This window comes from Sturnira hondurensis, unplaced genomic scaffold (genome assembly GCF_014824575.4).
Source record: "Sturnira hondurensis isolate 20B ecotype Veracruz unplaced genomic scaffold, ASM1482457v3 Scaffold0014854, whole genome shotgun sequence".
Classification (NCBI taxonomy): domain Eukaryota; kingdom Metazoa; phylum Chordata; class Mammalia; order Chiroptera; family Phyllostomidae; genus Sturnira; species Sturnira hondurensis.
Window position 1 is genome coordinate 1,097,384 of NW_028087485.1, and position 26,257 is coordinate 1,123,640.

General features: G+C 43.1%; 1 protein-coding gene across 4 annotated transcripts in view; it reads right to left on the reverse strand.

The window, feature by feature from the left end:
- Positions 1-19,574, reverse strand: part of TRUB1 (TruB pseudouridine synthase family member 1) — a 37,378-nt gene extending 17,804 nt beyond the window's left edge. For 2 of the 4 annotated variants that reach the window (XM_037063829.1, XM_037063832.1), the window contains exons 1-3: positions 19,292-19,574; positions 15,890-15,988; positions 6,663-6,718 (exon numbers count right to left, since the gene is read on the reverse strand). In XM_037063829.1, the coding sequence (XP_036919724.1) occupies positions 6,663-6,718; positions 15,890-15,988; positions 19,292-19,550 (414 nt within the window). In that variant the 5' untranslated portion in view covers positions 19,551-19,574. The remainder of the gene's footprint in view (positions 1-6,662; positions 6,719-15,889; positions 15,989-19,291) is intronic. The other 2 variants (XM_037063831.1, XM_037063830.1) reach the window with 1 other exon arrangement.
- Positions 19,575-26,257: the final 6,683 nt, after the last annotated feature.

Consider the following 26,257-nt stretch of genomic DNA (forward strand, 5'->3'; position numbering starts at 1 on the left):
ATTTTCAACCTCTCTCGTCTCTTGGCCCACAGAAACTAATCACTAAGGTTCCGCAGCGCACCAAAAGAAAGACGCTTTTTGCCGATCTGACATAAAAAATAGGTATAACTTTGATTCATTCGCACCAAACAAGTATTTGCGTTGGCTGTTGTCATTTTTTTATCTGACAGTCTGAGGGAAAGAGGTCAGTGTCCTGGAATAAACAGTCGGGCGCTACATGTTTTAAAAAATCCTGTGGCACACCAGCTGAAAATCACTGGTCTAAACCACACCTGGTTTCTAGCTGTCCCTTCCTTGTTCTGGCACCTAGCAATAATTATCGTCCAGTCATGCTCAGCAACCCACAAACCGCTTAGGAAAATCTACCCAGAGTGTTAGCCTTCGGCTGAAACAAAGCCTCACCACCAAGAAGTCACGGGACAGAAGAAAACAGGCACGGGAACTTATATGCACAATCCCACCATTTTATCCCATGGGGTGTAAAGTATTTTTCAGTGGCCGAAATCCCACTGAGACAGGGTTTTAGCACTGTTTATGTCCCACGACGTATATCTGGAAACAGTGAGTCCTGATGAACGCATTATAACGTAATCCCACCACTACAGGACGAACGGAGGTCCTGTAGAGTCTCTAAAGAAGTTCCTGCCGAACTGCATGTTCTTTGGGACTTGTGGTTTCTCGCTGACACTGACATCACTGTATTCTCTGCCTCACTCGCCCTCCAGCTCCCTGAATGCCGCCGGACAACTTTAAGAACAAACTGCCTCCTGTGCTTTTCTGGAGAAAAGAAAATGTTTGCGTTACAGAAAGTGTCCATAATTATTTCCATCTCAACTAGGCACTGCTTTTTCTGCTTTGATTTTGAAAGCTTGTGATTCAGTTTCACAAACAAAGGGATATTATTTAGAATGAGGGAGAACATTAAAAAAAAACCACCACCAAACCGAAAACATGTGGCTTTGAATGTCTTCATTAAAAGAACAGTTTTGTATAGTTCATGAATATAAGCCCTTCAAAATTTTCAATACAGTACTTATGAAATGTATGAATAGTAGCAGAATGTAAAGAAAAGGTACAAATTGAAGTAACCTCTGGAGAAAGTGCATTAGACACGCTCAAATCTTGGAGAGTTGGGTACATTTCATGGGAGCATCATTCAAGTCACACTTCAGAGCTGACACTGACTGGTTACCCTGAAAATACTACTGCACACTTGGGGTACATTACTGCCCTTTGAGCACATCCAGGGTGAAAAAGTCTGTGTGCCCAAACAGTAAGACCCGCTCAACTATCAGAGGAGATACAAAGCCAATTCGGGAGGAAGTGCTGGCTTTGCCTGCAGGTACTACTGTACTACGGTGCATCTCCACACACATACGGGAGTAGCCTTCTGTCTGGAAGCTGGGAGTTGAAGTCTTTACATGGCCTCAGTGGTTTTGTAATAGAACAGCAACCTTCCATCTGCTCATCGGTCTCTAAAACACACAGAAGTAACCAACTTTAATCAGCACTAGAGAAAGCGAATAAAGCTAATACTCCAAAACCTCTCTGAAGTCTGTAACTTCCAAATACATCTGCTACCCAGCTCCTGCTCACTGAGTGGCTCACGGGAAGTGTAACTCAGGGAAGATAGGAAAGGACTATGCACCCACTGCATTCTTCAAGGTTACCTGCTTTCCAAGTCAGGCCAAAGGGACACGGAGCCAACTTCTCCCGGGAGCATTTTACTTAAACTATATCTTATGGAGATGTATGTCTGTTGTAAAACTATTTTTGAGAACCACCACCTATCTGTCACTCAGTATGTCTCACTGTAAGAAACTGCTTTCTGACTTGAATATCCAGAGAAACTCTCCCGTAGAGAATTGGCAACTTCCTGTTTCTGGTGAGTACCATGTTTTTTGCCCAGGCTACCAGGAATCACAGAGGGAAACGAAAGAAATGGAATGAGATGTATTCAAGATTTTCAACAGGGGTCTATGAGACATCATTTAAAGAGGTCCAATAGGCCTGGAATTCAGGAGAGAGATTTGGGGATGGATGAAACACTTGGAAACAGTAACAACAGCATTTACAGAGCAACTTCGGTATGCAAGGCACTGTACAGAAAACTTACACGCTTTTTGTACACATTATACGTGTAATCCCCAAAGACAATACAGTGAAAAAAATAAATGACAAGAGAAATAGCAAAAAAAGCAAAAATAAAAAGATAGAAAGAACTCATGGAAATGGACAGCAGTGTGGTAATTATATGGGGAAGCAACTGTGGGTGGAGGGGGAAGAAGGCACAGGGAGATACATGGTGATGGAAAAAATAAAAATTAATCTAAACTAATAATAAGTAAATAAAGAGAAACACGATCACTGGTGGAGCACGATGTTCTACGAGGTAGAAGAGGAAGCGAACGAAGAAAGAGAGAGGCTCTTGTCTTCAGTCTCACCTGATCTGAAGGAGAAGAAACGCGACAAAGGAGCCGCATAGTCTGAACAGTCTCTGGTCTCCCAAACGGACATAGGTCACCTGATGGCCTCACGATTTCACTGAAAAGGTCAGCACTCCACCTGTGACTTAACAGTGGTTGCATGAAGTGGCATTATGTTGGGAGATTATGTTGAAGACTCGGGGGATGTTTCTTGGTTCAACAGAAACGAGTGTTAGGCCATATCCAATTAGCAGTGTCTCCAACAAGGACTGAATGGCGAGCAAAGGGTGAATTGTGATGTGGCCGAAACACGCACATCGAGTATCTGCCAGCCCAGAACTATTTCTGCTCTTGAGTTAACTACACCCCACACATACTGTAAGTCTAATTTTCTGTGAAGCAAATAAAAATTTACCTGTAAGAGTAGGAAGTGGAAAAAGAGTCAACACCAGGTCAAACACTGGGTCCCACCCAGTGAGGAGGCCGCAGGCACCACACACACATAAAGAAAAATACCGAGAGTGCATTGTACATAAGGTCAAAGTTGTGTGATAAAATGTTTGTTTTTACACACGTATGTGATGTAAGATCACGATGTAAAATGAATTTGTTACTCTGGGTCTTGGTCAAAAAAGTTTTGAAGGCCACTAAATAAGAGGATCTCTAAGATTCCTTCCAATGCTAAAAACAAGACGTATTTTTAAAAAATTAACTACTTTTGATTTGGCTGGTGTTTCTCAGGGGATTGAGTGCTGGCCTGTGAACCAAAGCATCCTGGTTCGATTCCCAGTTAAGACATATGCCTGGGTTGCAGGCCAGGTCCCCAGTAGGGGGCACATGAGAGGCAACTACACACTGATATTTCTCTCCCTTTCTTTCTCCCTTCCTTCCCCTCTAAGAATAAAATATTTTTTTAAATTAACTACTTTTGAGAAAAATATAATCTTCAACAAAGTTAAAAGTAAAATTTAAATAATTTTTCAACAAAATACACAATCCAAAATTAAAAGTACAAAAAAACACAAGCAGCTAATGAGGTAATGATCCTATTTTTGAAAGGTGAAGCACCCAAGAACTAGGTTTTTGTAATAAGACGCACCGGAGGTCTTCTATTTAAGTTACTGAGGATCAGTGATTTCACTGTGTGACATTCAGCTTTCCTAGTTGAATTCCAAAATGGTTGGTGACAAATAATGCTTAAGCCAGAGCCAACAATGTGTTTACATTTCCAGTCATCATATTTCTGAAAAGATGCCTGGAATGTGCATGTCAAACCTCCCAATAACTTACAGTGTGTATTGTGTGTATTTGTGGTTGAGGGTAGAGGGCTGAATAATAAATATTCCAGTGAACTCAAAATTTTATCTTCGGAAAACCCAAACAAATTCCTCAATGTAGATATATCTTTTTTTTGTTGTCATATAAGTCATTTGTTCATTCTAAAGGTTTTGGGAAATACAAAACCATGTTAAAAAAAGAAAATAAAAATCATCCATTATCCTATACCAAAATTACTATTACTTATATTTTGGAGTTAAGAAATATTAAGTGACAGGCAAAAAACATGTATCAGAAACAGATTCTAAACTCCACGTGCCTATACTTAAACACAATGTAAAAATTTACTATAAAACAGTCAAATTCAAGCACCCTAACACTATTTCCCTATTCTGTGACTTTTTAACACCATTCTGAAGATTGCAGAGCAAGACACGTCGAAATTATTCTTCCATTTATCTAAAGCATGAAGAGCTGTTCCAACTGAAAGACGCAGGTTTTATGTCAGTTGAGAACTAAAAATGTAACATCAAAGGCAATGCGCTCTCCAGGGCTCTTTAAGAAAAGCTTCCATAGATCGTTAGTGAACAAAAAGGGGTCCAGCTGCCACTAAAAGGCAAGCTCTAGAGGCAGAGGCTTGTGAGACTGAAAGAGGTTTTTATCTGGACGCTGAATGATCTGGGAGAATGGGGGACTCGTGGTCTCAAAGCTCAGCTTCTCTGCAAACCCCCAGAAAACCCAGCATCCTCAGCAAGACCAAAACAAAAGGCAATGCCCAGAGTCCCCGCTCCATTTCAAAGCCCTGTCCTTCGGAGCACAAGGTGGCTGCTACGTGGTCATGCAGGAAGCTTAGCTTGTTCCCAGCTGCTGTCCAGCCCCAGGCTCCCTCCCAGAGGCTGCATGTGGAGCCGGTGCCACCAGAAGCCACGCGGTTTCTAGGCCCACAAGATCCCGTGCTCCCAGGCCACACAGCACAAGAATTCACCGGCGAATACTCCACCAAGTCAGCAAGCAAGAGACTCCCTCCTGGAGGCCATGGGCCATGTGACTTGGCAGTCACTTGGTCCACGGAGAGGCCAGACCAGCACACCTTCCAGGTACAGGTCCCAAGCAGCAAACACAATGAGAGTGTTCATTCCCCTGGATTTATATTAGCTTTGAGTGTGGCGCAGGCCAGGTGCCTTCCCAGAACAACCAATTACCTTCCCGAACTTTCATGCCCTCGGGTGGGTCCACCTCCCAATCAATCCCTTCTCTCCCCGGGGTTGACTGACAGGCCTCTCCAGTCCACCTCCCCCTGCCCATTTTCACTTCTCCCGCACAGGTGCCTGCCTTCCCATTCCCACCCAGAATCTGGTACTGGAAGCAGGTAGGAGGGCTTTTTCCCTTTTAGTATCTTGTTAGCCTTGCACATGCTCAGTGTAAGAACCTCCTCCACCTTCCATCTTGCCTGGGGTGGGGGGGAGACTCCCAGGTGCTTTCAGCTCTGCACCTCCCACACCCTAGTCCTGATAAAGAGCAAGTGCTCTCACTCAGGGCCCACCCACAGAGCAACCAAACCAACAGCCTAAGTAAAGGAACCCTGGGAACCCCACAGCCTTTGAGGCAGAGCCAAGGGCAGCCTCAGCGGGAAGGGTAGGGCACCTGCAGCCAGGACCAGGCCCTTCGCACAGGGGCAGAGTGCCCAAAGACATGAGCTCAATTGAGCACAGACCCACAGAAGTGCAGAGCAATTCAATGTGCTTGCCACGGCCCCCGGGCGGCTTGCAAAGGTATTGTCTGGCTGCACGCTGAGGCTCCCAGGTCCCATTCCCGGGGCGTGGCTCCATCTCCCCCAGTGACTCCTCCTAGTCCCCACCCTCAGCCCACACCCAGCAGCCCCGGGAGGCTGCCTCTGGGCATCAAGACCACCACCACTCAAGGTAAGGTCCAAGGTCCAATATCCACGACAAGTTTAATTTCAGAAAATGCAGGTGTTTAAAACTTATGCAGCAATTGGACACTTCCATAGCATTTTAATTATATTTTACAAAGTCATCAATCAGTCTGCAATGAACTAAAAAAAAAACCTTTAATGGTCTTTGACCACATTTTTTTAAAGAAACAATTTAGACAAAATCACTTTACCAGCTATTTATATCCCATTCACAGCAGGTTTTAAAACACAAAGTTTAGTCCAGGGACTTGCTGAAATTCTTGTCTACCTAATGACACATGAATTTTCCTCCCACAGGCATTTTCACTGGTCCCTAGTCCCAACTATTAGAACCTCTTAACCAATTAGGATACAGATGTCGTTATCTCTTCGAGCTGGAAGAGACCCTGGAGAGGATCAGATCATTTTTCCTAAGGAAAAACTGAAAGGCCCAGAAAGGTTAACCACTTTGACATCTTGCTTCAATGCCCCTTCAGCCTGGTTCCCCGGGCAGGCTGCTCACTGAAGGCCTGAAGCAATCCACAGGGGTCAGGTCTCCCGTGCTTCTGCACGACCTTTCCTCCCTCTCCTTTTCAGAGCCTCAAAAAGTGCCTACCACCTTAAAGAAGCCCAATTCTTTTCTTTAGCAAACATTTGCAACCATGAAGAAAGCATGTCTTCTGCTGAAAAGTGCATGTTTTCCAAGGCTTAATAAAATCTGCCAATAGAATTTATGATCTGTAAGTTCCCTTTCGTCTAAGAAATATAATTATATAATAAACTAGATATAATTTTTTTAAATTTTGGGCACAGCAGAGTTTTTGTTTCTATAAATCAATTTTGCCTTTCAATTTTGAATTTTAAATTTAGTCTCAAATTTGAATTCTCAGATATCATAATTATAGATATTGTGATGAATACTCAGAATTGACACTCTTGCAAATTTATATAGTTTATTTTTAATTGCTAAAATCCAACACATGGTCATTAAGAAAAATATTCAAGAAAAAAAGAGAAACACAGAACTATTTCTGTATTCTTACCTTGGACCCTGACAACATACTGGTCAACATTTTTGTTCCCCTTCCAATTCCAACCACTACAAATCAAAGAAAGAAATATTATGACACTCTATTTTGCAAGGTAGGTGTTTAAAATATCTACACAATCTGACCGTAGTTCCCTGGCACCTGCTCTGCCAAGTCGGAAAGAGCGTGTGTTCAGAATCGTCTGGGGGCCCCCACTACTCCGACCGTTGGACTTGTCACGCAGCTAGGAAAGCCTGACAAGGAACGGGAGAGAGATTCTTTTTCTTCCTCAAAGTACAAAACATGATAGAAACCTCAACCTGGTCATTTAGATAATAACAAGTTTTAGAAAAACCTTAAAGGATTCACTGGAATTTATACAGGCACCCGTGAAAAGTACACGGTATCACTAACCACGGTCTGATAGTCTTTTGACAGTTCATTATTAAACAAAGCAAAAGCCATCATCATAGCTAATGAACCATCTAAATATGATTATTGCCCAGCAGTACACAATCGAGAAAGCAGAAATGTGACAGCCCAACACGAAGGAGACTTCATGGGGAACGTGTGTCTGGAGAATGTGTCCACGCAGACCACACACACATAAAGCATGGCGGTGGCCGCCCGTCTCTCCCACACTGAGCATCGTCTAACCGTACAATAATAGCTCATCTCATCAGTTGAGAGTGAGAAGACATAATCATTTCTTCCCTACATAGCAAGTTAATTTTTGTAAGAATTGGAGTCTTTTCTCATCAGTAGATACCATTTTGTAAAAGAACACAATATCTACAGTTCAAAATTACAAGAAGGAGGCATGACTGGCAAGCCCGGTTATCAGGAATACTTACAGCAGTTACCACTCACTAAGTTTACCATCTATCAAACCCCACTTTAAATGTCTTCATTCACTAGCTCATTTAATCCTTACAGCAACCCTAAAAGGTAACACAACGATCCCTGATTTATAGATATGAAAACTGAAACACAGACTAACAACTTTGCCTAGTGCCTCACAACTAGTATATGGTCGAATTAAACTTTAAACCCGATTGTCTAAGCGCAGACCCCCTCTACCCTCCCTGCCACCTTACCCTCCTAGGCTTTCCTCCCACCTCCCGCCCCTGCCAAATCTGCCGAAAGCACTGTGACTTCCCTGCAGCTGACACATCCCCTACCAGTTGATACCACCTCGGAAAACGTACACTGCACACACACTACAACCACCTTCCCGCAACTCTCAAAGGGCCCCAGTGCCTTGGGACCAATCCCTCCAAACCGTAATCCAAGTCCGCCCTTCGAAACCCAGCTCAAACCCCTACTCCTTTATTAAGTCCGCCCCAACCCCCCGAGCTCCCGACCCCCGCCCACAGTCCCAAGAAGACCTGGAGTGGAACAGCACATTTTCTGACTCTGAAAAAGCTTACGACCTCACAGGGAAAACACAGTGCAGACAAGACGGATCACAAGTGCTCAAACACAAACGCTGCCCGAATGAATGCGTGAATAACACTAACAACAATGCAATAGCATGTGATTAGGTGTCAGCATGAACACAGAGAGAACAGCTGCGGTAGGAGGTGAGGAGGGAGCACCATAAACGGCTCGAGAGACCAGAGAGCACTTCACTCAGGCACTTCAGTTTCAGTGAGGCCTTGAAGGACGTACAGCATTTGAACAAAGATGAAGAGAAGCCTGTTCTAAGGACACAGGCACATTCTCAGATACAAGGACGAGCACAGTGGTTTTATCAATCAGAGCGCGGGGGTGGAGGTGGGGGTGTCTTAAGAGCAGGCTGACGTGTTTAGCTTTGTCATTTGAAATGCTGAACTCATTTCCCTGCCAGTTCAGTCATCCAGAATAATAAAATTTAAAACAAGAAGGCATCTTACAGTTATCCAGCTTAACCCTCTCATTGTATCCAAGAAAACCAAGGCCCACTGAAGCCCAGTGATTAGTGAAAGCAGAACTTTGGGAAGACTAATGCACAATTCTAGGAAGACTAACACAGAAATGGCACACAGAAAAATGATCGGGACCTGAGACCCAGCCAACGAGCAGCTTTCATTCAAGGGGCAGTCTAGTGGACACACATTTTATTCAAATTTGTCCCATTCGAGCAATCAAAATTTTACTTGGTGCTTGCTGTACAGGTACAGAAATGAGTAAGACCTGGTTCCAGCCCAGAGTGTTACACAAACCAGGAACAGAATGAACTTTCACATTAGCAACACAGAGAAGCAAGCAGGCAGGCTGCACGTGTAGGAGACAGCAGTTCAGCTGAACCTGGAAAGGCCAGTAGGGTTTCTACAACTACAGGAGACAGAAATGGGAAGTTTAGCTGAAAAAACAGCATTGCAAAGATACAATAGTTCAAAAAAACTGTGGCAAACCAAGAGAATAAATGAGTAACAGGGCTTTCCAAGGACTGTCTCACAAGTATTGCTTTGTCTGTCTCCAAAAGTTTCTGTGCTCAAGTGTTTCCTTGTGAAAAACCCACTATTCCCAAACCTGTTCCAATGGCCTCGTATTCCACCCTCAAATCATAAAGATAGATTTTATATATAACAAGAGCCACTTTAGGAGAGGCGAGGAGAAGACACATGCAATTCTAAAGTTTTTTGCGACTGGAAGTCCCTACTACCATTTATTTAATTCTATGATGCCCTTGCAATCATCTTAAAAGATCTGTATTTTTCCACTTCTAAGAATGAATTTTAACAATAAAAGAAAAAAATTATTCATAAAGATGCTCCTCACCAAAATGAGTTCTACTAACAAAATTCTGGTAACAGCAATAACTTCAATAGGGAAATGGTTAAATGATTAAATGGCATTTAATAGGTTGTTATTATGACTTCAATAGGTTAAATGGTTAAATGGCATTTTCCCCACATGAGAACCCTCACAGTGCTGTCGCCATTCAAAATAACGTTTGCTCCTCACAGAGCTGCTGGTGCGCGCCCCACAGGTGTCGGGTGCTGTGCCCCCATTTCATTTGCATGTTCTGACTTCCCTCGGATTCCTTCTTGGTTGTTCAGAAGTGTGCTGTCTAATTTCCACATATCTGTGAGTTTTCCGCCTCTCTTCCTGTGACTGATTCCTATTTCCATATCACAGTGGTCAGAGAAGACACCTGATATAATATATCAACACTTTAAATATATACAACTGTATGTGTCAAATTTTCCTTAATAAAGTAAAAAAGGTTTACAAAGAGTTTTTTTAAATTAACATAAAATGCTTATGCTATTATGTAAGTAAAAAAGGATGCAAATGTACATACAGTAAAACAGCTCAACTTAAAAAATTTGCATAGATAAAAAGCTACAAGGAAATATGGCAAAAATATTAGTAATTATCACTAGAAGGTGGAAAATGAATAACTTATTTTCAACTTCGTGTTTTAAATATTTCCTAATTTCTACACTGTGATTTTATAATCTCTAGAGTTAAAAATGATGATTTTTAAAGTGATACACAGAAAATTAGTTTCCAGTTTAAGTGATTCATAAGAAATGGGCGTATTGGTTTACCAACCTAGCAGTAAAACAACACAAACTTACTATCTCACAGTTCTGGAGACCAAATGTCTGAGGGGGGCCTTCTCACACTAAAAATCAAGGTGTCGGCAGTCAAGGCATCAGCGCAGCTGCGTTCTTTCGGGTGGTCCAGGGAGACCCTTTCTCTAGACCCAGGGAGGGTCCTTACCCCTTCCAGCTTCCAGAAGGCACTCACATTTCTTGGCTCGTGACCCTCTTTTACACTCGAAGCCAGCAAGTGAATCCCTCAACGCCCGCGTCCACTGTCACATCCCTGTCCTCTGCTTCCTCTTTCACTTTTAAACTGACAACAAAACAGAGGCACGGACATAGGCAACAGACTGACAGCTGTCAGAGGGGAGGGAGGAGGGGGGACTGGATGAAAGAAGGTGCCAGGATCAGCCATAGAACATGCACGATCCACAGACACAGACTACAGTGCGGTGATGGCCAGAGGGAAGGGGTGTGGGCGGGGCAAGGTGGAGGCTGGCAAAGGGGGAAAAATGGGGACATCCGTAACAGTCTCAACAAAAGAAAAGTTAAAAAAAAAACTATTTGTGATTATGCTGGGCCCACTTAGGTATCCCAAGAGAATCTCTTCATCTTAGAGTCAGCACATTAGCAACATTAATTCTATCTGCTGCTGTAACTCCCAGCTGTGATGCAACCTAATCAGAAATACATAGAAATATATATATATATATGTCTGATAGAACTAAAAACTTGAATTTCAGATTGTCTTAAACTGTCAACTAAATTTTAAATTTGTACCACTAATATTACCAAAAAAAGAGCAAAGCAGTCTAAAACGTTGAAAGTACGATTCCCAGTCAGGGCACATGCCTGGCTTGCAGGCTGGTTCCCTGCAGGCCAACTCCCAGCAGGGGACGCGCAAAAGGCAACCATACATTGATGTTTCTCTCCCTCTCTCCTTCCCCTCTAAAGATAAATAAATAAATAAAATCTTAAAAAAAAAAACGTTGAAAGTAAAAGTATATTTTGTCACACAGGTCCAGTTTTTATTTTTTTAAGTACTCATTTTTAAAAAATTATAAATCATTTTTTAGCCCTGGCTGGTGTAGCTCAGTGGATTGAGCGTGGGCCTGCGACTCAGACGATCGCAGTTCGATTCTCAGTCAGGGCACATGCCTGGGTCGAAGGNAGGGAAATGGTTAAATGATTAAATGGCATTTAATAGGTTGTTATTATGACTTCAATAGGTTAAATGGTTAAATGGCATTTTCCCCACATGAGAACCCTCACAGTGCTGTCGCCATTCAAAATAACGTTTGCTCCTCACAGAGCTGCTGGTGCGCGCCCCACAGGTGTCGGGTGCTGTGCCCCCATTTCATTTGCATGTTCTGACTTCCCTCGGATTCCTTCTTGGTTGTTCAGAAGTGTGCTGTCTAATTTCCACATATCTGTGAGTTTTCCGCCTCTCTTCCTGTGACTGATTCCTATTTCCATATCACAGTGGTCAGAGAAGACACCTGATATAATATATCAACACTTTAAATATATACAACTGTATGTGTCAATTTTTCCTTAATAAAGTAAAAAAGGTTTACAAAGAGTTTTGTTTAATTAACATAAAATGCTTATGCTATTATGTAAGTAAAAAAGGATGCAAATGTACATACAATAAAACAGCTCAACCTAAAAAATTTGCATAGATAAAAAGCTACAAGGAAATATGGCAAAAATATTAGTAATTATCACTAGAAGGTGGAAAATGAATAACTTATTTTCAACTTCGTGTTTTAAATATTTCCTAATTTCTACACTGTGATTTTATAATCTCTAGAGTTAAAAATGATGATTTTTAAAGTGATACACAGAAAATTAGTTTCCAGTTTAAGTGATTCATAAGAAATGGGCGTATTGGTTTACCAACCTAGCAGTAAAACAACACAAACTTATTATCTCACAGTTCTGGAGACCAAATGTCTGAGGGGGGCCTTCTCACACTAAAAATCAAGGTGTCGGCAGTCAAGGCATCGGCACAGCTGTGTTCTTTCGGGTGGTCCAGGGAGACCCTTTCTCTAGACCCAGCGAGGGTCCTTACCCCTTCCAGCTTCCAGAAGGCACTCACATTTCTTGGCTCGTGACCCTCTTTTACACTCGAAGCCAGCAACTGAATCCCTCAACGCCCGCGTCCACTGTCACATCCCTGTCCTCTGCTTCCTCTTTCACTTTTAAACTGACAACAAAACAGAGGCACGGACACAGTAACAGACTGACAGCTGTCAGAGGGGAGGGAGGAGGGGGGACTGGATGAAAGAAGGTGACAGGATCAGCCAAAGAACACGCATGATCCACAGACACAGACTACAGTGCGGTGATGGCCAGAGAGAAGGGGTGTGGGCGGGGCTCGGTGGAGGCTGGCAAAGGGGAAAAAATGGGGACATCGTAACAGTATCAACAAAAGAAAAGTTAAAAAAAAAAACTACTTGTGATTATGCTGGGCCCACTTAGGTATCCCAAGAGAATCTCTTCATCTTAGAGTCAGCAGATTAGCAACATTAATTCCATCTGCTGCTGTAACTCCCAGCTGTGATGCAACCTAATCAGAAATACATAGAAATATATATATATATATGTCTGATAGAACTAAAAACTTGAATTTCAGATTGTCTTAAACTCTCAACTAAATTTTAAATTTGTACCACTAATATTACCAAAAAAAGAGCAAAGCAGTCTAAAACGTTGAAAGTAAAAGTATATTTTGTCACACAGGTCCAGTTTTTATTTTTTTAAGTACTCATTTTTAAAAAATTATAAATCATTTTTTAGCCCTGGCTGGTGTAGCTCAGTGGATTGAGCGCGGGCCTGCGACTCAGACGATCGCGGTTCGATTCTCAGTCAGGGCACATGCCTGGGTTGCAGGCCACTTCCCTGCAGGCCAACTCCCAGCAGGGGACGCACGAAAGGCAACCATACATTGATGTTTCTCTCCCTCTCTCCTTCCCTTCCCCTCTAAAGATAAATAAATAAAATCTTTTTTTAAAAAAATTATAAATCATTTTTAAAAAATGAGTACTTTTATAAAGTACTCACAGGGTACAGTATGTACCTCTATATTACAGATGTTTCATGAGCTCCTTCGATGAGCCTTCTGAGTCATGGCAGACACTGCCCTTAAGAGGTGAAGAAACTGACATTCACGGGGTTCCAGGACTGGCTCGGGGTGTGTGGTCAGCTCATAAAACAGCCAGTGCACAAACCCACGTGAGACTGGAGCCCAAACTAACTTCTCTGAAGTCTCCAGAAATACTCAGACAACAAACACTCCTCGTGCTGTGACTACATGCCTTTTTTTGTCTAACTTTATTTCTCATTGGCAACTTTATCCTTCAATTTGAGAAAAAAAATAAATCTGACATATGAACATACTGTAACACCATAAAAGTCCCTGTGTGCTCAAATATAAAATAAGCGTGCAAATGAACAATTATTTCCAATGCAACCACTTCCAAACACACAAATCTCGGCTAAACACCCTGCTTCGTAATACTAAACTGGAAACTTCGACAAGATCCCTAAATTTTAGTGCTGACAATAAACTTATTTCACTCACTGCCTCAAATATCGCTACATACTGATGATTAAGAACCACCACAAATTAATGCAGTTGGTCTGTTCAGAAATAAGCGGCAGATGTTCCCCTCTCTCCCCTTGTACTTAGGGTCGTGCACCTGGGAACAGTCGGACAGTATGGTGACGGCAAGCAAGCTGCAACTCAGGGAGTTTGGAGCGACAGAATAGCGAAGCCACACCAGACGGACGGCGGAGAATGCTGTGCTTGACCGGTACTCCCCGCGGTGGGGGTGGGGAGAAGGGAACTAAGACACAAGTGCTGGGTTTCTGCGACCCCAGACTCAGGCGACGGCTCTGGAACTGCGCAGACCGGGTTCCAATCCTGACTTGGCCACTCACTACCCAGGACAGCGCACACATTACTTTATCTCTGGTCTTCATTTCTTCTGTAAAATGGGGATAATAAAACCTGCCCTATAGGGTAGATTTAATAAAGGTCAAAGTATGCAATTTATGAATGTCCTAAGCACAATGTAGGAGTTTCATAAATGGCTATCATTAGTTATAGTAAAAAATAGTAACACTAGCAGTCGGAATTTGCCGATTCAAGTTCTTTAGTTCAAGAAAACTGATTTCCTTGTGTTTGCTTCTATTTTGACCTCAAAGTTAAGGTATTTTTGCCAACATGAATTAAATAACATCTATAATATTAGAAAATGCCAAACCATACCTTGTTTCTAATTTTCCCCACCAATTTTATCCTTCTAAATACGCACTCATTTCATTTGAATCACTTAGATCAGGCTTCCTGTCGTTTGTTCGCATCTAAGCTTAGCTCTGATGAAATGTATTGGATCCTGTAGCACACTTACAAAGCATGAGTCACAACCCATTAGTGCATCATGAAATCAGTTTGGTGGATTATGATCAACACTTAAAAAAAATAAAATAAAGTATGAAACACTTTTAAAGTACAAAAAGGCAAGCATTATTCCATAAAAGTTGTCTCTGGTGAGAAAGGAGGAGAGCAAGGGGATCCCAACGTACGTTTCTGTGACAATGAGTGTAGTTACAGGAAAGTTTGTAAAACATCTCCAGCCTGTTGATACACATTTTGGCAGTTTATGAAGACAGACTCCAGAACCTCTACCTGACGCCAAAAATAAATAGGTGGCATAGGAAAAGATAAATGATTGTTCTCTCCTCAATCACTTCTACCAAATTTCCTCCACAAATAATAAAATGCTCAACTAATATATCTCCAGGAGAAAGTGACTTCCTCTCAGGAACTACAAGGTTCCCCTTCTCAAGACAGCTGATCTCAGAGATTAAATTCTATATAGGAAAAAAAAAGGGCACCATATAGCTCGTTGGGAGTCTCCGAGGCCACTCCACACCAGAAGAGCCATACGTGGCAAAGATTTACTATAATGACAGAGAAGTTACACAATGTATCGGAGGGAAAAAGACACTAAAGAAATCCAGGCACAGGCTCCCTTATTCTCTCTCCTTCTCTCTCTTATGAGTGGGGGCGGGGGACACTTCAGTATGCTCCTTTCTCCAACAATGAAAACGGCAGTAACGTACACAATGCTCCTGCTCAGGGAAACCCAGTAGAAACTCAGCACCCCGAGCTTTTACTGCGGGGAGATGAGAGGGGTGATCCCTCAGGAATACTCTGCTTGTGTGTGTGGGGGGGGTGGGGGAGACAAAATTCTGCACTCCAAGAAGAAAAGCACATGTTCCGTGTGAACACCTTGCTCACAAGCCGAGGGAGAATAAACTAACCCTGTTGGACAGAAGGGTGGAAAAACCCACAGGTTCCCAGTGGCCAGTGAAGGGCAAGCCTTGTTAGCAGACTTTCTAGAAAGAGCACTTTGGGGCCTGATATGTCAACTCTTTCCTACACAGATACAAACCCTTTCTGACACATAGGTTCTATCCACACATGGAAGACGCTATTTCTAATGGCCTTGTATACCTCACGCCATTTAAAGGCTTCTTTAGGAAATGGCATTATAAATCCAGTAGACCTGAAAGATCCCAAAGTTGACTGAATATGTCAAGGCTTTGTCTTATCTTTATCTTATCTGTTCCCAATCAGTATTTCCTCCTGATAGTAAAGGACAGTTACACGAAACTCCCATTCCCACCTCTTACCCAGAACTCCTCGGGCTGCGCTGTCTAGAGTTCCTCCATGCCCGATTTTCAAAGTCTGCTTTTTCCTCTTGGTCCATTCTGAAGAAGGCATGCCAGCTTCTGCAGAGTAATTGGGATGAAAAGGTGATTACCAAGACCGAGAAGAATGAAGAAGGATCTTCATAAATACGGGGGGAGGGTGCATGAAGTATTTAAAACCAATGAAAACTCTCATACAGACGTGACATATTTAGATTGTGACATTACTTGCAAAGAATAGATTTTAAAAATGTACAGATACTCTCTCAATTACAAAGAAACATCATTCAAAAATGAGTCATCCAGAAACGACAATTCCTTTTCTCATCATAAAAAGTAACATTTAAAAGAGCAGACAATGTCCAGGCCAACCCACAGAAATCCTGTAAACTGCTGGTAGTAGGGGGCTGTTAGACAGTGAGGAAAAGCAGGTAATTTGCGTGGAGGCAGCTACTTTTAAATGTTCTTCCTCTCATTTCTAAACGTCCTTTGCTTCCTAGCGTTCTTCCCCAGTACCCCATCCCCTGCCCCGATACTTCATGCTGGGAGTGTACCTCATGCAGGGCTGCTTCCCAAAACACTATGTTCCCAAACTGTACTCGCTGTCCTTCTCTCCCAATCAAAGCCCCCAATTCCTTAAAGAGGCTAACCACACAAAAGACTATGTAAGAAGTAGGTAACAGTTAAGTTGCTTCTTAACCTCTGAAGCATTTAGATTTAAAGAAAAGGGAAAGAAAAAAAAGAGGATGCTGACCTGGCCTATCTCATATTCCTAATGTAAAGACAAACTGAAAAGGTATCTGGAAGCGCCTTAGAACTGAGAAAACACTCTAAGAGTAGGCAGTACTTGTTGTTTTTATTATGGCATATACAACGGTATCGAAAGAATGTTGGCTACGGGACTTCAGATCAGAAAGGGGAGGAGCAGAAACAGCTGTTCTGACCCCAGCCTGTCAAACCCACCTTGCCACTAGTGACATCAAGAAGATAGAAGATACAGGAAAAGAAAATGAAAAGAGGGGACAGAGAGGGGAAAAGATGTAAGCAAAGCCAGATTAAATCCCCCCCGCCCAGCAAAAAAAAATGGTGCGGGGTTGCTCAGCCTCGCTACCAAGACAGAACCAGTGTCTGGAACCTGGTCGCTCTCCGAGTACGAGATCACCCCGCTTGGAAGGGCATGGCTGCTTTAATGTAAACCTGTAAGGCCTGACCTGGGCTTCACACTCTCCCCCTTTCACTTGCAACTGCCATGCATCTCATTCATGAGTTTATAGAAGGCTTTTAGGGAACTCTTTGTATTTTCAACGTGACATTCCTTGGAGTAGGAAAGCCTCTACATTTACTGTCTTCTCTTTGTGTCCAAATTTAGCTCTTTCAAGTTCAAAGACATACTGCCACCTCTACTACATTGGAGTTTGGCTCTCCCCCCTGGAGCCATGCACAAATGAATATTCAGCAAGATCTTTTCTAGCTATAAAATTCTGATTCAGGCCTTGAAAAATTCAAAAAGAAGAGCAGAGATTTTAGTGCTACGTGAATCTGTGTATGGAAAGGCAAGGAATGTTAACACACAAGGGCCATGAGTACCGAGTGTGGTTGTTGAACCTGGCTGGCATTAGAATACGGTGTCCTGGAATCTGTATCTTTAAGAACCTTCCTAGGCAATTATAACAGCCTGTCACAAAGGCATTTACGAAGGCTTGGTCTAGCTAATACAAATACAGAACAGGTCAACCACAGGCAATATAGAAATGGAGGGCAGCAATGAGAATGTCTGTGCCTGAGTCACACTGAGGAGACATAGCAGTAACCAAACCAACAGTTCTCAGCACACCAGATGTTTACACTGAGGAAAATGCAACTCCAATGAAGCCAACAAGATTCTGGTGGAATTTTGTTGGGAATGGGATGGGGGTCACGGCTACGCCCTGAATTTCCACGGTGGAGGTCATTCTGAGTGGCTTCCAGAAGATGGCCCAGCAACGCCCTAAAACAATGTTTTAACTGAGTTTCAAGAAGAATCTAGTTCTCCGAGGCACATTAACCAGAGCCAGGATATGGCTTTTATCTTATCAGAAACCTGTCTGAGACAAAGAATGGTGATCATTATAGAGGAACAAAAAAGCCTTCAGTTTAGCTAACAAATCAGGCCAAAAGCAGTGATTTCGAACAGCGATTCCGCTGAAAGGAAACAACTCTTGACAACACAACAGAACTTGTCCCTGATGCAATTCCTTCTTTTACTATCTCCTGTACCCCCCCCCCCCATCCCTGCACAGGAAAACTTAACGAAAGAATGAGCAGCTATAAGAGGGGAATTTAACATCTGCAGGAGCACAGCTATCGCCAATGAACATTTTAATCTGTATTGTGTATGTTTTAAGTAACAAATTCTTATCAGAATGATTTGTTTTCGTATTTAAAAAAAAAAGTGTAAAGTTTGCCAGGGGCTACTAAACAATGTTAAGACAGTTCCTGCACTGGTTTAAAGGAAAGACAGGCCAGGGCCACACTCCGGAGGGCCTTCCATATGTAGCAAATACTAGGCTAGAAGTTACTAGGCTACCGGCTCAGTTAAGGGATGAGATGGCATCTTGCATCTCCACATCCCTATAGGCTGGCACAGATCTGGTTTATTGTCAGTGTCCAATACTACGGTTCCTTGATGCCACTGTCTGAAATGATCTACTAAGCAGATGAACTGAGAGAATCTTCAGGCTTTGATGATTCTCTTCCAGCGTATGTGACAAAACCAACAAAAAGAACATTCTTGGAGAAGTGCCCAAGTTATATTTAGTGTGCTCCAAAATGTGGTCCGCAGACTACTGACTCCAGTTATGTGGAGCAACAGTTTAAAAGTATGGCTTCCCCCCAATACCCAAGACCCTCACAATTACAATCTCTGAGAGCACAAGGGTTAGGACTTTGCACTTGTACTAGGGACCCCAAGTAATTCTTATGCGTGCTATGTGAAAACCACTCTATTAAATCGTCGTTAACAAAATAGTATCTACACTTCCAACATTTTAACACAGCTTTAGAGTCAGTACTTCCTTTGGGTGGGGTTCAATGACGGGAGCCAAATACCTCCTCTAGGGTCAGATTACAAAAAAGTTGGTCTGCAAGCTCAAGAGCTGAGGTTTATTTGTGTGTGCGTGAGTTTTGTTCTTCTTCGTTCCCCTGAGAGCACTAGCTGCCAACCAGGCTACAGGAGTTCACATCAGGGCGAGTCCAAGCCCGAGATGCCCCAGATTTCTGTCCAGATCTAAGGCAGTGGTCTTTTGCCCTTTCCCTTCCTTTTATCTCTTGAGTCCTGAACGCGCCAAAGCCCAGGGTGCTCTCGCGGCGACCGTCTCGGCCTGGTCCCCACCCGGGCTGCAGTACCTGCCAGCAGCTTCTCCTTCAGCCGATTCAGCAGCTCGGCTGAAGTGGGCCCTTTGGGCTTGTGCACGGCGAACACGCCGCTGAGGGACAGTAGCTTATTAGCCAAAGCGGCCTTGGAGACCATGGCTTCGGATCCGGTCCTGGCCGTCGCTGGAGAGGTGGCGGCCGTTGCTGCAGCTGTTTCTGCAGTTTCAGGGACCAGGGCTGCGTCTGCTACCAGAGACGACGACACCACCGCCGCCGCCTCCGCAGCAGCCATGCTTTTGAAACCCAGAACGGTTTGTGTCTGGAGTCGCACGCTGATGACGCAACGAAAATGCGCCGGACCTCCCGACGTCTCTTTCCCAGACAACGAAGCGGTGCCAAGGCGGAGCGGGTCGCAGGGGCTTCTGGGAATTGTAGTCCATGGCCTCTGTTGGCTGGCAGGTGGCCGTGAGCTCTGTTGGAGCAAGTGGTTTTTTCTCCTATAAGCTCTTTTGCTTCTTAGGCAGTAAGNCCGCCGCCGCCTCTGCAGCAGCCATGCTTTTGAAACCCAGAACGGTTTGTGTCTGGAGTCGCACGCTGATGACGCAACGAAAATGCGCCCGACCTCCCGACGTCTCCTTCCCAGACAACGAAGCGGTGCCAAGGCGGAGCGGGTCGCAGGGGCTTCTGGGAATTGTAGTCCATGGCCTCTGTTGGCTGGCAGGTGGCCGTGAGCTCTGTTGGAGCAAGTGGTTTTTTCTCCTATAAGCTCTTTTGCTTCTTAGGCAGTGTGAGTTCGGCGCCGTGAGTATAATTTAGAATTTCAAATCCTAAGCTGCCGATCCGGAACACTAAGTCTGTGCGTATTTTCGCGGGAAATCTCTTCACATGCCACCTGCTCCCCGCCCTTGCAGAACTAGTAAGACCCAGAGTTCAAGAATAGAAAACTTAAAATTCTGACTTTTGCTGCGCTTGTGAAAAACCACGGCTCCCTTGCTTCATTCAATTTATTGTGCTCCTGGATTTACGGTTCAGAATTAAAACACACCAGCATATTTGGTCTATTAAAGGAAGGGACCAATTTACTCTGTTTCTGTATCGTCCGTCAGTGCCCCACACGTAGTATGCCCTTAAATAACTATTTGGAAGTGAATAAATGGATCCTAGTTCTTCAAAATGCCAAAAGAAACTTCTGGGCCCAGCTAATACTAAATCATGTGGGCTTATTTTAATGCCCCTCCGTCATTCCATCCACCTTCCAACTAGGACAAGCCATATGTAATTCTTAATCATTCCAAGATTTTTAATTTTAACTCTTCTGTGGATTGCATTCCTTGGTAACACATTGCTTAGGTATCAAAAGGCATTGCTGCGATGCATAAAGTTAAACTTTACTTTCCATGCGAGGCCTCTCTAGAAGATATTCACTCCCCAGCAAAATTCGGGAACATCGTTCTGGTCCTGGTGCAAGGCAGAGTGGAGAAAAAATCCTTCATTTTATTTCTGCTCCAGATGCATTAAAGCATATCATGAATATGATGAGACAGATTAAGTTTGTCTTCATGGTTTTCCCAAGTTTCTTTACAGGTTCCCTTCCCCTCCTCATCCTCTCACACATTTGTATCTAATATCCTAATGATGCCTCTTAGCTGCTCAAATTCACCGATTAGGGGCCCCTATTTGAAGTCCAACAAACACATAGAACAGTATTTTAAAGACAATGTTTATTTCTTCCTATATTTTCCCCATTCCCCATTCCAATCAGATCACCAGGCTCTCCTGGGGTGCACAACAATATGAAGGTATTTAAAGCCTCAGAACCGTACGCTTATAAATGGTGAAAATGGTAAATTTTATGGTATGCATATTGTACCACAAAGAGAAAGGCTGAAAACAATGTTTGGGAAGCTTTTGCAGGGTGGAAAGCTGAAAATTTGTAAAGGAAATCACTCCTGTGGTCTATTATAAGCCTAAGCTAAGTAAAAACATTATGCGTAGTCAGGGCAGGGGGCAGGGTCAGGGGAGCGGTGCCCTGGGGGCCAAGAGAGAAGAGAATTATTTTGAGAATAAGGAGAAAGATTGACAGGTCCCAGGATTAGTAGATACCTGAGTTTACTTCCAGATCTTTCGGGAAGGTAGCTCGACTTCTGATGGGATGGCTGCACCGCCGGGGGGCCACGCATCCTGTACCTTTAGCAAAGGTTTCTGTTCCCTCCTCCTGGTATAGAACCAGAGAGCCAGGAACTGTTGAGAAAGTTTGAAGGAGACTTCAGCTATGATGGCTTTGAGATTAGAGAGCCTATATTCAGTGTCTAGACATCAGTAAGCTTCCCTAATTCCAGTGACTCCGGGGTGGGGGTTGGGGGGAGAGCAGAACCAAGGGTGAAAAATAATACTTCCATTTAAATCTTCCACAAGCCCAGTGCAGAATCAGAGTTAACTTGATTAAAAGAAAACAAAGATATGGATATTTCTTGAATATTTTTTATTTCTGGAATGCTAGGGAACAGCAAGATTTATTCTACTCTGCTGTCAAGTCTTGGCATCAAAGCACCAACCTCTAATTTTCTGAAGTAACCGACATCTCCAACATTGGACAAGCCTTGAAGTTACAGGTTCTCTTACTTAATATATGTACGAGTCAGGATTCTTTGGTTGGGAGTGACAGAATTTGATTCATACCAGCTTAGGGTTTTCAAAAAGATATTTTAAAATGATTCATCAGAAGTATGTTGGAAAATTATGCAGACTCTGGGAAGTTCTCTGTTGTTCTCACTCTTTCTCCACCCACATTCGCCTTGTGTGCTCCCCTCTTATGTCTTCTTCATTCTCCTCTTCTGATTTTAGCAGGCTTTTTTTTTTTCTTCTCTTCATTCCACATTCTTGGTTTAAGCATCCTGTTTTGGTCCAATTCCAAAAACATTCAGGATGAAGTCACTCCCCGCCCCCTACAAAACATAGTGCTTCCTTCATTTTATCTCTCAACCACAGTAGTTTCCTCACTCACTTTCTTGCTTGATTTTTCTCAGTAGCATAGTTCATCAGACATACAAAATATTTACTTATTTTGTTTAATGTCTTATTTCGCCCATTAGAAAGGAAGCTCCATGAAAAATTTTTGTATGTTTCATCTACTGCCTGGAATATAGATATAGCACTCAATAAGTGATTGTTGAATAAATGATGAACATGGCAGTTCTAGCAGAAACCATGTAGATCAGGGTGTCAAACTCATTTTCACCAGGGGCCACATCAGCCTCATGGTTGCCTATGAGGGACTGTATTTTAGGACTGTATACATGTAACTTACTCTGTTAAGGAGTAAGGAGTTGAAATTACATTCGGGCCTTTGAAGCTTTGAAGGGAACCAACCACAAGGCTGATGTGGCCCTCGGTGAAAATGAGTTTGACACTCTTGATGTAGATAGAGGAGATTTTTTAAAAAAATATTTTATTTATTTATCTTTTTAGAGGGGAAGGGAAGGAGAGAGGAAAGAAACATCAATGTATGGTTGCTTCTCGTGCACCCCCTGCAGGGAACTGACTCCTGCTGGAAAGTGGCCTGCAACCCAAGCATGTGCCCTGCCTGGGAATTGAACCGCGATCGTCTGGTTCGCAGGCCTGCGCTCAATCCACTGAGCTACACCAGCCAGGGCGAGATAGAGGAGATTTGATGCTAGTTCCCAGAAAAGTAGAGTACTGTACACGCAAAATAATAGATGCGTATTCCAAGTGTAACTTACCTCATGTGGCCCCAAATGCTTTTATCTCCATTTTATATGTTTGGAACTGAGACAAAGAGAGCAGAAGATTACCTAATGCCATATTATAAAATTCCAGCTTTCTAGACCAACTTCCATATTGTCCTTGACTGCGCATGTGCCTCGAACAAGACTCAAAAACTGCTATGACTTTCAGGCTTTATTCCAAATTTGCCACTGGCTCCTCTGTGGTTGCATTCCTGGGGCACTTATTGGATCCTTGCCATAGACGTGTACGCTTGGGCAAATGGTGCTTTACAAATTCTCCACTGTGGCTCATCTGTGCAATTTCCTACAGATGGTAGACTCCTTGAAAATATGAGAACATATAGACCATATCGTCTGGATCCCTCCCTTTAAAACTGAAGCACACAAAGGAGTTCCTTATACGCAGAGAGTATCAGAGATGCTCAGTCTGCACCATAGACTTAGAAAGGCATATATATTTTTTTAGCTCAGAGAAAAGATGGGCATGTTTCATTGCGTGAAATTTGAGAGAGCTGAAAAACTCTCAAAACAGTTTGCTGCCATTGTGAATGCTCGTAACAGGGAAAGGTAATTACAGAAACCAGTAGCCGGCTGCATTCGGAGATCTGCTGTGAGCTTATACACCTAAAGGAAAGAGGTCATGGTTTTTATAGAGGTAGACATCTATGAAAGTTTTCTTTCTAAGGCATAAATATTGTTAATGTTTTAACTTTGACCATACATTTATTTTGTAAGTAGGAAAAATGGTAGCAATGAAATATTTTTCTCAACTGAGCAAAGAGTGTTTTTAAAGGACGCATAGATCATAAAACACTAATTCTAGAAAGTATTGCAAATATGTAGGAATAAGGCCAGACAAGCAGAAATCCAAATGATCTGGGAATAGGAAACAGTCCCAGAGACTGTAAAGGGAAATAAGAATAAACTTTTAAAGAAGATCGAGAAAAAAGATGGATTTACTGCGTGAGGCTAAGAGGATGGCAAAGCCCACGCCAAGCACCTGATTTGCCTGACCTCTCTATGAAGGAGAATGATTTTTGGCTGAAAAGGGGAAGGAAAGAATTGATAAGAAGACAGTGATGTTCACGAGGGGTGAAAAGATTGGACTAATTGAGGTTAGATTGCCTAGTTCAAAAATCTGTATCTTGGGGTGTCAGGAGAAGGGAGATATGAGAACTTGCAAAAGAGATTGCTTAAGGGAAGGCTTTCACTGAATATACTCGTATATATGCTGTGTGCTGGCACTTTACAGTTTCCTAGAATTTCTAGAGTAACTCTCAAGCGGTGCTTGTGGATAAAATAAAGTGTAGGCTGAGTGCCAGAACCTACAGCTAGCTCGAAGGCCGCTATCATTGTTACTTATTATCCTTCTCACCATCGCCATCCCCATTTACAGATGAGGAAAACGAAACTCAGGAGGTGAGGTCGCTTAACCAAGGGCATACAGCTAGCATACAGTGAGTGAGTGGGTTAGGGTCTCCAAGACCAACTTCAGACTGAATGCACTGGAACAACTCAGGATTCAGAAAAGCTGTAATACTCACGGGTACAGTTTATTACAGTAAAAGTCTACACATCAAAAGCAGCAAAAGGAAAAGGTACCCGGGATGGAGGTGCCAGGAGAAACCAGACCCAAGCCTCCAGAGCTATCCCCTCTTAGTGGGGCCACAAGGACAGCACTCGGCTTTTCCGGTAACGCAATGGGACGGTATTCATGAAGGGAAGTTCACCTGATCCTTGGTGCACAGGGTTTTTGATGCACAGGGAGATTGCAGCTCCTGGATGGCTAAACTACTCAGTCTCCAGCCCCCCAGACCTCAAACCCATACCACGTGGCCCAGCGCATCAGGCCCGTGAAAGCAGATGTTTACCCTAAGTCATCTCATTAGTATAAACTATCTCCTCTGACTCTCACAGTGCGGCTGAGGCCTCAGACCTACTGAAACATTCTTATCAGGCAGGATATGCCTGGGGTTCCGAGCTTATCTCCCAGGAATCAGTCAAGCGCTAGTGTTTGCTTTGGAATGTGCAGAATTAGCACAATAACTCATCTGACCCGCATGTAACTCATCCAACAACCCCAGGAAGTACCAGTGGCACGTAAAGATGAAGAAATTGCAGCTCGAAAGAATAAGCAACTTACCGCAAGTCCAGCAATTAAGTGGTAGTTAGACTTAGTCGAATCCAGGTTTGCCTGACTCCAAAGTCTGAAATCTGAACCGGTCCTCAGTAACCACTGACCAATACAGATAGACTAGAGAGTGAAGTTGAGTTTAAATCAGTTTTTACAGAAATTAATATTAAGTTCAAGAGTATAGGTGGTGCTAAAAGCCAAGTTTCAAAGGAAAGTCCTAGAAAACAAGCTTTGGAATTAACCTAAAGGAAGACATCTGGGGGGTTCCAGTCTGCACTGAGCCTCACAGGAGCACAGCACAGAGTGGCCACCAGATCAGCTAGTGCAAACTTGGAAGCAGTAACACAATGATTGTGTCTAGAGCAGCAACTTTCAACCTTTTTCATCTCGCAGCACGCATGAACGAATTACTAACATTCTGTGGCACACCTCAAAAATATATTTTTTTGCTGAGCGGAGCCAAAAAAGGTATAATTTTGATTCTTTCCTACTGGACGGCTATTGTTGTGTTGGCTGTCGTCCTTTTTTAATTTGACAATCTCAGGGCAAAGAGGTCAGGGCCCTGACTCAACAGTCAAGTCTTGCACATTTTAAAAATTCTCGCAGCATACCAGTTGAAAGTGCTGGCCTAGAGTGACCTAGGTATTATCTGGTCCCAATAATATGGCTGATTCTGGGCAAGACTTCACACTCAGATCTTTCCCTGTCTCAAAGATTCCTGGTCCTCTCTCCCCAGTTCCATAACAAGCTATCTGACGAACTATCCCCCCCAAAAGTATGGTGTTAAATCAAATGAAACAACCACTTTTGTGGTCCCAAAATGGCCTATTGGCAATTCCCATCTAATACTAACACCTGGTCACAGTTGGCGGCGTCACTTCCCTAGTTGCTGCATTTGGGGGGAGGGATCCCAGAGACGGCAGTCCAGATTAGGAAACGGAGATCTTGTGAACAAGGAAACATTCTGATTCTTGCCAGATCACACCATTCCCATGCTCCATTTTCTTGACAGCTGTTCCATTAAGCTATGCCAGTACCTCTTTATGCTATTGTCAACTCAGATCCATTCAAATAAACTAATGTTCCCATCTTAGCTGACTCCTTTGGCAGAAAGAGCTA